The 9,286-nt window shown below is 37.0% G+C and overlaps 1 protein-coding gene across 1 annotated transcript in view; it reads left to right on the forward strand.

Annotated features, from left to right (window-relative positions):
- Positions 1–722: 722 nt before the first annotated feature.
- Positions 723–9,286, forward strand: part of ABI3BP (ABI family, member 3 (NESH) binding protein) — a gene marked incomplete at its 3' end in the record, with an annotated part of 108,201 nt that continues 99,637 nt past the window's right edge. Inside the window, exons 1-2 of the mRNA XM_009085208.1 lie at positions 723–837; positions 4,025–4,204. Coding sequence (XP_009083456.1) covers positions 723–837; positions 4,025–4,204 — 295 coding nt within the window. The remainder of the gene's footprint in view (positions 838–4,024; positions 4,205–9,286) is intronic.

Consider the following 9,286-nt stretch of genomic DNA (forward strand, 5'->3'; position numbering starts at 1 on the left):
CAGTGCCATGTTACACCACTTAGATACACACAAGACTATGGGGCTAGATGGAATCTACCTAAGGATATTGAGGGAGCTGTCTGGGGTACTCAGTGAGCCATCATTTCCCAGCAGTCCTGGCTAACTGGGAAGGCCTCAGTTGTCTGGAAGTTTGCAGTTATGACACCCATCTAAGAGCAGAGCTGGAAGGAGGATCTGGGGAACTACAGGGCTGACCTCCTGTGCCAGGGAAGGTCATGGAGCAAATCATCTTGAGTGCAGTCACGCTTCACATACAGAAGAACCAGGGGTTTAGGCCTAGTCTGCATGGGTTTATGAAAGGCAGAGCCTGTTTGACTAACCTGATCTCTTATGACAAGGTGACTCACTTCCTGCATGAGGGAAAGGCTTCAGGTGTTGTCTGCCTTCAACAAGGCCAAGTGCTGAGTCCTGGAGGCACAACAAATCAAATCTGCCTGGCAGAAAAGGACCTAGGGGTGCTGATTGACAGTGGCTGAACATGAGCTGGCACTGTGCCCAGGTGGCCAAGAAGGCCAATTGACCTCCTGACTTGGATCAGAATTAGTGTGGTCAACAGGACCAGGATTCACCTGAAACAGATCATTCACCTGTACTCGGCACTGGTGAGGCTGCACTTCAAATCCTATATTAAGTTTTGGGTCCCTCACAACAAGAAAGACATTGGGGTGCTGGAGCATGTCCAGAGAAGGGCAATGAGGCTCATGAAGGGTCTGGAGCACAAGTCCTACAAGAAGCAGATGAGGGAGATGGAGGTGTATAGCCTGGAGCAAAGGAGGCTCAGGGGGGACCTTGTTGCTCTTTACAACTACCTGCAAGGTAGTTCTGGTAGTAGTGGTGAAGTGAAATCAGTCTCTTCTCCCAAGTAACAAGTGATAGGTCAAGGAGAAATGGCCACAAGTTACACCAGGGGAAGATTAGATTGGATATTAGGAAAAATGTCTTCACCAAAAGGGTCATCAAGCATTGTAACAAACTGCTCAGGAAAGTGGTTGAGTCACCATCCTTGGAGATAGTTAAAAGATGTGTAGATATGGTACCTGGGGACAAAGTTTAGCAGTGGACGTGACAGTGCTAGGTTTATGGTTGGACCCAATGATCTTAAAGGCTTTTTCCAACCTAAATGAGTTTATTATTATATGTTTTTTTCTAAACACTATGCGGAATATGCAGTATTTGTTGCCATCCAGGCCATCACTGAAAGGATTCTGTACTTAAAAGTGAACTAGAGGAAAAGGACAGAGTGATGGGGACAAGGATTTATCTTTTAAAATTTTAAGTTAATCTCCTTTTCTTCTATTCTGCCTTATTTTCTGGTTTTAAAAATACTTTATTCATGTTGATTTTCTGCTAGAACTGGCTTTGAGTTTAAAAGCTCTTGGTGTTTTTTAGATGCTAGATATAAATTAAAGGTCTAAAGGGTCCTACTGTCTTGGAATTCCATGTAGACTTTCTAGTTTTAGAAACCTCACTGAGAGTTTTAAGGCTTAAATAAAACCAAGACCTCTTATCACTATAATTGATTACTTATGAATAAACCATTGTGTCTATCTAACTGGAATCAAACCTAGTTGAATTAAATCTTGAATTAACTCTTCAAAGTAATGTAAGGTATAAATGAGAGAGACATAAATACAATTGTGTGGTTAAAAAAAGTTGAAATTGTTGTAAATTTGAAATCAAAATACATCTTCACTATATTTTTTTTAAAATCCAGTTTTGATACTGATTAAGAACTTTAATACAGAAATCAAATTACCGTATTTGAATCAAGTACTGTAAGTCTTGTTTCTTCTTAGACATGAATATTCACTGGAGATCAGGATACCATTCTTTCATTTATGTTAATTCTCCCAAATTAGGTTAGAGTTTTGCAGACCACACAATTTTAACAAATGTAGCTCACTCTCATTCCGAGATAATAATCCTAAATTTTGTTGCCATGGAACACTTTTATCTAAGTGTCTTTATGAAGTTCATTAGAGGGGTTTGAAATCAGTTGGGTTTGCTTCCTGGTTTCTGCTCTTTGGAGCCCTGTTGATATTGTTTCACACCCACAGCAGTCTTTCATACTGAAAACAAAAGAACTTAAGATGTCACTTAGGTAAGGAAACAATTGCCTGTGATGGTATTGTACTGCTGAAAATGACAGAGAACTGAGTTTTCTAGAAGCCTTGAAGTCTTCTGGAACCTGGCAGACTTGCCTTTGGAAAATTGGGATGGTTTCCTGGCTGAATGCTTTTACTTGATCAGTCTTTAGATAAAGGAAGGGAGGCACATGTTTTCCATCAGTTTTACTTGTACACTTCTTTCTATAAAGGGAAGAGGCATAAAGTGTTTGGCTTAGGGCTCTACATTCTGTGTGCAGACAACTGCTCATCTACTAAATCATCTTCACAAATTGGGGATTTTGGCTTCTTGGTAACTCTAGTCATTAGAATTTCTCTTAAAAAAAAAACAAAGAAGGATAGTTTGGGGAATATGTACTTGTCTGGTAAAACTTTGAATGTCAGTCTGCAATTAATGAGTGAGAAAGAGAGAGGAAGAAAGTAAGGGAGTTAATGTGAGGGGGAAGGAAAGAAGGAAGAAAGGAAGGAAGGAAGGAAGGAAGGAAGGAAGGAAGGAAGGGAGGAAGAGAGGAGGAGAGGAAGGAAGGAAGGAAGGTAATGAGGAAGGAAGGAAGTGTGGAAGGAAGGAAGTGTGGAAGGAAGGAAGTGTGGGAGAAAGGAAGTAAGTGTGGGAGGAAGGAAGGAAGGAAGGAAGGAAGGAAGGAAGGAAGGAAGGAAGGAAGGAAGGAAGGAAGGAAGGAAGGAAGGAAGGAAGGAAGGAAGGAAGGAAGGAAGGAAGGAAGGAAGGAAGGAAGTTAGTTTAGTATCGCTCTACTCTGTTATTCAGTGGCAGGTCATATATCTCATTGTTTTTCTACAGGATTTATCTCCTGAAGTAAAACAATTTTGTGCAAAGTTCTGTTTTTTCCTGGAAAGATAACTTCATCCCTCATAATTGGACAAGTGTCTGAAAAACCGTTGGAAATAAAAATTTGTCTTTTGAGAATGAAAAGAAAAATAATAACCTAAAATGTACTGGTCTAGTGCTAGTGCTGTAAGTTTGTGAAAATACATTACTTTTTTTAAGCACTGGCATTCAATGGTTCTGCAAGTATAATAACCTTAACAGTGAAAAGGGAATATTAAAATTGTAAGTACCCATCCTGCCTCACCCCACCAAGAGGACAAAACACCAACTTGTACTCTAAAAATTTATTCTCTTGTGAAGCCATTCTGTGTTGCTACAAGTTAAATTTTTGTAGATGGATATACAAGATGTTTCTTACTTTATGTGCTGCTCCCCTGGAAAGCATAAAAATGAATGTTTAAAAAAGGTTTCTTGGTAATTTTGAGTAAAGTATATATGTTACTTAGGTGTCTTGGTGTAATTCCAAACAGAAAATTACATTTCCAGCCCAGCATAGCAAAAAAAAAAAGAAAAAAAAAAGAAAATAGTTGTAGTATTTTTCTTTGGATCTAATTGCTATTTATCCTCTACCTTAATTTTGAAGTGTGATTAACTTAATGTTAAAACTTCACACTATCTACTAACAAGCAAAACCAACAGCAAAACCAAAAAAACTTTGAAGTTTTTCACTTATGGGCCCTATAGATGGCTAATGCTACTATAACTCTTGCATTTAAAGGAAAAAATACTTGCATTTTTTTCCAGTAACTTCATGCGCTTTTTTTACTAATGCAGTTGTAGATGTTACAGCTAATGATAATGCTAAACTAATGGAAAAACAGTCATGTTGGCAGCCACTATTCTACATGACTGTTATTTTACTTTCTTAAATACACTGGGTTTCCGGAAAACTTCACCTTTAAGAAATTGTTCAGTTGCTTGCTAATAACATATTTAACAGTCCTATATATTTATATTGCCATATTCCATTACTGAATATCTGATTTCAATATAATACTTTCTGACCTTTTTTTTTTTGTTCTTTCCCCAGTGAAAAGGCAAAGTCTGAAAGTTCAGATCAATGCTACAGATGACACCGTTTGCATGAGGTATCTTCGACCAAGTCAAAACACCAAATTAGAAGGTTTTGTCCTGGGTTATGGAAGCAACTTCTTTTCTAATCAATACATTCCTTTACCTTCGGAAGGAAAAAACTATGTAACAGAACTTGGTAAGGCATATTTGCTCTGCATGCTATGGTTGTAATGAATTACAGGAAGAGAGTGAGGAGAATATGAATCTTTGGGTTTCTTGATTTTTGTTTTTATTGGGTTGTTGTTCAGGGTTTCTTTGTTTAAGGGTGCCTTGAAGAATTTCAGATGAAAGTGGAATTAGGAGATCCTTCAAGGAGAAGTTTTTCTTGCTTGGAAAAGCTTGCTATTGGTATTTGTTTTGAGGATTTTCATTGTACTTGGACACTATACTGTATTCACTGCATCACAGGTTGAATGAGATGGTTTGCCTAAAGTTTCATTTATAAAGTAGAATACAAGGGAGATGTGCAAGTTCTTAACAAATAGTACAAGAAGCAGTGAGAAGTGTGTGGTTAATTCCCTTTGGCAGAAACATTTGTATCAAAATGATGCCTGTTCTGACAAGGATCTACTCCTTATAGAATAACCTGTAGCTTCCATGTCAGAAGTTACTGATGGAATTCCATAAGGTGTTTTATTGAAGAGATTAAACCATGTCCAGAATGTTAGATCCTGTTGCATGGGATAGGGAGGAAGAAGAATAAATTATTAAAATATTGACTTACCAGGATTTGACCTTTTAAGAAATCTGTTCAGTCTGTTAGGAATTCCCTGATGCTTTCTTATGCTTTTCTAGCCTGAAATGAATCTGGTTTACCCTCATCATTGTAATGCTGGTGATCTTGGTGTAAAACAAGGGGGAAGAAAGGATGCATAAACATAGAAGTATTTTTGATGTGGTCAGTTAAGGCCATTGTAGTCTTCTCCAGGCTGAAAACTGCAGAATAAAATTTTTGAAAAAAGAATAAAGAAAAGTTGGACACAGAATGATAAGGTTTTAGAGACTTTGATTAGATCTCTGTGGCAAAGGTTGAATTTCTTTTTTCATGAGTTGGTACTCCTGGAATCTCTGACACCTATAATTCTGTCACCAATTCAGTGTTTGACTTCATAACCATTACTTAAGCCGTGTCTGGCTTATCTGATTTATTCCTTGTGTAACTTTTGAATCAATTCACAAAGGATGTTGTACAGGATTTTCTGTAGTATACTGTGCATTAGGCATAATAATACCTGTGTAACTGTATTGCAGGAGTAGTGTGGATTAATATTTTCAGATACTCAGATTTTTGGAAAGAGGAAAAAGGACTGAATGTAACATCATGTGTTTTAATACCTACTGTTTTGCTAAACTGAAAACAGAAGGCTCAGTCTCACCCGGAACTTAAAGGATTTTGGTATTCTCTAACCTTAACGTTAATAGCTAATGACTGGAAACCGTAGACACCTTTCTTTAGTTCTGCAGTGTATGAGAGCACTAGCCATGTACATTAAATGATCATTAAAGCTGATCATTAAGCAATCACAATCTTGTAGCAGTGAACACAGAAGCTGAGAAACCCCACAATTCATACAGCCTGCAAGAAAATGAATGCATTTTCTGTACTGTATCTGGAGAGGGGAAATCACAAATGCTGTGGAATACTCTGCCTTTGTAATTTTTTTTAACGGAGAATAACTTCATAATTTTATCTCACTCACACTAATGGAAGTTGTCAGTTTCCTAGTGACAATGAATCTATGCTTGTCACTTCTGAGTGTCCAGTAACTAACCATACAATGTGCAGCATAATATAGATAAAAAGACATGCATGTCCAGCTTCCAGAAAATGTCATCTTTGAAAGGACTGGAACAACATAAACTAACAATAAGTACTCCAAGTTGTAAGCATTTATTTAATGCAATTGACAGTACATTTATTGGAGTTACTGCTCTTGATATTTGGAATTAGATTATATGCTTCAAGGACTTGTTTATTGAAAGCAGAGAATACAGAATATTTCCCATTTCATCAATATTAAACACCACATTAAACTGCAGCTTTGACTGTACTTTCCAAAAGTGTATGGAACATGAGCTAAAGCAATAAACATCAATTGTTCTTTTGGCTCTATTTTAGAGTGACTTGTGTGGCAGAAATGAAGAGAAGAGAGTGGTGATTGCTAACACACTCCCCTCCAACCCCATTTTCAGGGACCAGTTGCTGGCACAAACTGGAAGAATTGCAGAATGTTTCTTAGTTCTAGGAACAATAGTTACGTTGTATTCTGGCAGCCAGAGACCTCAGCTCAGCACACATTTTATGTGGATTTTAGAAAAAATCGGTTATATTAGAGGGACAATAAAAATATCTCAAGATACTTTCCAAAGAAATAACCACCCTAGACTCCCTTGTTGAAAAATCTTACATTATCTTTGTACTCCTAGTACGTCTCACATGTGATGAAGTTGGCTCTGTATGCTCTCGTCATATTAAAACAATGTATTTCTTAAATTTAGCACTAAAATTTTTATATCCTGTGTTCTAGATATTCTAATGATTCAAATTCCACTGCGCACTCTGAAAATGGGTTTTTCCACAGTCAGAACTATGTTTATACAAAAAACTATTTGTTTTCACGCTGAGAACTCCTTCTTGGTCCTCTCATGCTTTCACTTATCTTACTTTCTCAGAAAGATGAGCTTTACAGGCTTCCCTGAACAGTGGTTTGTGATGCTTTTGCTGACCAGGACATGGAGGAAGTGATTCCCAAATGTGAAAAGACATTGTGGCCTATTTAGACCAATACTAATACAATTTAACACTTCCTCCTTTCTTGTCATTTTTGGCAGTTCATGGAAAGAGAATACCTTTCCCAGTCAATTTAGGGACTGTGATCACAATCTTAAATTGGTTTGGTAGCTGAAAGGTAAAGATTAGAAATGGAGATTTGAGGGCATTGTTTTCCTAATGCATTAAGGAACATTACTTTAGACTATAACCTCCTGAGAGACTGATTAGATTCAGGAGAATGGAAGATCCATGAAAGTGGTTCATATTCAAGTAGCATTTAAATTGTCTATTGGGTGAAGATTTTTATGGGAAAATGGTACAGATATGCAATCAGTTACAGACCTACTCAAAAATTTTCAGCAATTTAGTAATTAGGCCAGTGCAAGAAAACATACAGACTTCACATATAAGTAAGTCGTTATTCCCTCCCTAAAATGTGTCAGTCCTTTAAAATATGTTTTGTCCTTTCAAACAAACAGTATAGGAAACATACAGACTTCACATATAAATAAGTCGTTATTCCCTCCCTAAAATGCATCAGTCCTTTAAAAAAGTTTTGTCCTTTCAAACAAACAGTATAGGTTTGCACACAGAATGAAGTGCCTTGCAGATATTTCCTCAATTTAGCTCTGTGTACCTGGTTTTGTTAATGGAGCAGCATAATCAGCATTTTGTTTGGGATAATTGTCCCCAATTGGAACGGGAATATGGGAGATGAAGTAACAAGTAACAAACTATATCTTTTGTTTTCTAGATGACATAATATGCACAATAATATATATTTCTAAGGGTGTCTTGAGGTCAGCAGATTTATTATCAAATTTCATGTGTATAGGTGCACATATTTTAAAAGAAATGAATAAGGACATGATCTTGCCTAAGATTTTCAGGACAGATGCATGACTTTGTAGAATGTGTGACATTGACCTACATTTCATCCATTAAAATATTCAGCACCTCACTGCAGTGAATCTTATCTTAAAGTATTTGTCTTCTCTTTCTTTTGCAAGTTATATAGTAACTGAGCCAGCAATTGTGTAACATTATCCGTGAACTGGGATCTGCCTGCAAAGGGCATGTACAAAGAGAAAGGGATTCTGTTGGATTTCCTGAACTTGTAATGAGTTCATGCTGGCAACAAAATCTTGAGCAGCTTCATGCACTGGTAGATAGATGAATTTGAATCATAGTGAAGGGTAAATGACAATGATAAGGCAGCATCAAAATGTGTTTCAAAGAAGCATACCACTTTATCAGGATTCCAGATGTGTTTTGTGCTGAGTGTACTTTATGAGCTTATATGGCATTAAGCAACATTATTATTGATCATGGAAACTCTTCAGACAGTGTCAAAAAATATCAAAATGTAAATTCAGATGGAGTATTGAAAAGGTAAACCGACCCATCCAAAAGTTCTGGGCTTGACTTAAACCTTTATCTAAATTTGTTCAATCTGCCTGACTCATAAGAGTATTTGCTTGAGAGATTTGTGGTAGTTTTTTGTAACTTGACTAGGAAGATTGCAGGTTAGTCTCCTAGAAATTGCTGATACTGTTGAAGGAACACCTAAAAATTATGTGGAGACAGGAAAATTTTGTTAAGAATTAACAGCAATTACTTAACAGAGTGCACAAAATTAATTTCCATTTCAGTTTCTAAAACCAGCTCAACACTAGGCCACATGCTTTGGCTTTTCCTTTTCTTGAACAAGACTGTACAGTGTAAAAGGAGAATGTATTGGTAATCCTGCTTTAAAACAACCATAATGAGTGATGGGTGAAATTTGAATATGTTTGTTTGTATGACAGGATTCTAGTACCACCTTGAACACATTTTAAAAAGTGTAATTCAGGGACCTGTGTTACAGCAGTGCTTAGCTAAAAGATCTTGCTGTGCAGATTCTTATATCTGATCAATTACCAGAAATGTGCAGATGTATTAGCTACATGCTTTTCAAGGTGCCTAATAATATGAACAGTAATTCAGAATTATGTCACTTCCTAATAACTTACCAAAATACAGATTCTCATTGCTAGCTGTTAGCTGAGCCTAGTGGAATGAAGGGCCTGGAGGAAGTCAGCAGCTGTCCCTTCATCTAGACAAGCAGACTGAGCAGCAGCAGACTCATTCATGTCAACCTCTTTTCCCACTTCTCTGTTTTTTCTCATGCTTGTTACATTATGATGGTAACAGTTGATTGTGCTGCAGTAGTCTAAAGTTTAAAAGCTAAAACTAGATGGCTAAATGTTTCTGTCTAATATTTTCGAGAAGTGGGAGGAAAAGGTGTAAGAATATATCCTGAATGTGCGTGCATGTCTCTGCTGTATGCATTGAATGCTATAGATACAGATACTATCACTTTCCAAATACTAATGCCTCAGGTGTGTGACTGTTCTTCCCACCTGCTTCAGAAATCATTTGCTTAGATTTATGTGCCTGCAGGAA

Source organism: Acanthisitta chloris, unplaced genomic scaffold (genome assembly GCF_000695815.1).
Source record: "Acanthisitta chloris isolate BGI_N310 unplaced genomic scaffold, ASM69581v1 scaffold1222, whole genome shotgun sequence".
Lineage (NCBI taxonomy): Eukaryota > Metazoa > Chordata > Aves > Passeriformes > Acanthisittidae > Acanthisitta > Acanthisitta chloris.